This window comes from Mandrillus leucophaeus, unplaced genomic scaffold, assembly GCF_000951045.1.
Source record: "Mandrillus leucophaeus isolate KB7577 unplaced genomic scaffold, Mleu.le_1.0 Scaffold48, whole genome shotgun sequence".
Lineage (NCBI taxonomy): Eukaryota > Metazoa > Chordata > Mammalia > Primates > Cercopithecidae > Mandrillus > Mandrillus leucophaeus.
Window position 1 is genome coordinate 406,594 of NW_012105142.1, and position 1,370 is coordinate 407,963.

The following is a 1,370-nucleotide window of genomic DNA, read 5'->3' on the forward strand; positions in this document are numbered from 1 at the left end:
GTTTAAAGACACAGGGTCTCACTCTGTTGCCCAGGCTGGAGTACAGTAGCACAATCACAGCTCACTGCAGTCTCAAACTCCTGGGCTCAAGTGATCCTCCCACCTCAGCCTCTTGAAGAGCTGAGACTACAGGTGTGCACCACCACACCCAGCTAATTTTTTAGTTTTTTTGTAGAGACAGGGTCTTGCTATGTTGCCCAGGCTGGTCTTGAACTCCTGGCTTCAAGCAATCCTCCCACCTCGGCCTCCCAAAGCATTGGGATTACAGGCATGAGCCACCGCATCTGGCCATCTTTGCCTCCTTGGGGGTAAAGGCTGATACACAGGGAAGCTAGGTTGAGAGACAGAGTGGAAGAGTTGGGTTCCCAGCAGCATTGACTCTCTTGTCCCATCGATGCCTGAAGTCAGACCTGCTCTTGGAGTTTTCCATTACAGGATTAATCAATTTCTTTGGTTGCATAAGCCACATTGAGCTGAGTTTCTACCACGGTAAACTGGTGCCTGTGGTCTTCCCTCTTGGCTTTTTTGTTCTCGTGGGGAAGAATCCGCCCTCCCTGTCAGCATCATTGGAAATCGCTTCTCCATTTGAACGGAACATGGAGAACTCTGCCCAGCACTCCCACGGGAATGGAAGCCTTCTGTGTGTTAATTACTCACTGTCTCTGGCAAAGTGACAGGAACTGACGGAACCTTCGTGGCCCTGCATCAGGGTCACACAGGCTCCACGGTTTCGAAACTCCCCTGTGTGGACGTTCCATATTTTTAAGTTTTTATCCCAGGAGCTTGTACACAGGAAATGGCCACTGAAGGTAAAACAGCAGTTTGAGATTGCATTGGAATGTGCCCTGAAACACAGATGGTGAGGTGCACACATTAGTGCTTTGCTCCTGGAGGACCTGAAGACATACCTAAGCGGGGGTCAGTCAGCATCTCCTGTGAGCTCATGTTCATCTTGCCTTTGATCGCTGCCTACCGTGGTCCAGATATGAATTGCTCAGCCTGTCACACTGTTCCAGCGTTTCTCAACCGCACCAATTTTTAGAAAAATAATAATAGAGACAGTGTTTCGCTATGTTACCCAGGCTGCTCTCAAAACTCCGGGGCTCCAGTGATCCACCTGCCTTGGCCTCACAAAGTTGTACTGTGATTATACAGGCGTGAGCCACGGCACCCGGCCAACCACACCAAGGTGGACATTTTGTGCTGGGTCACTGAGTTGTGGGGGCCGTCCTATGTTCTGTAGGAGGTGGAGCAGCATTCCTGTCCTCACTAGATGCCAGGAACCCCCACACCCAGTTGTGACCACAAAAGACGTGTCCAGACATTGTCAAATGTCCACTGGGGCACAAATTGCCCTCTTTTTTTTTTTT

The 1,370-nt window shown here is 50.2% G+C and overlaps 1 protein-coding gene across 1 annotated transcript in view; it reads right to left on the reverse strand.

Moving 5' to 3' along the window:
* The window catches only part of WDR88 (WD repeat domain 88), a 77,748-nt gene that overhangs the window by 36,452 nt on the left and 39,926 nt on the right, over window positions 1–1,370 (reverse strand). The window contains exon 7 of the mRNA XM_011995277.1: window positions 658–845. Within this exon, the coding sequence (XP_011850667.1) occupies window positions 658–845 (188 nt within the window). The remainder of the gene's footprint in view (window positions 1–657; window positions 846–1,370) is intronic.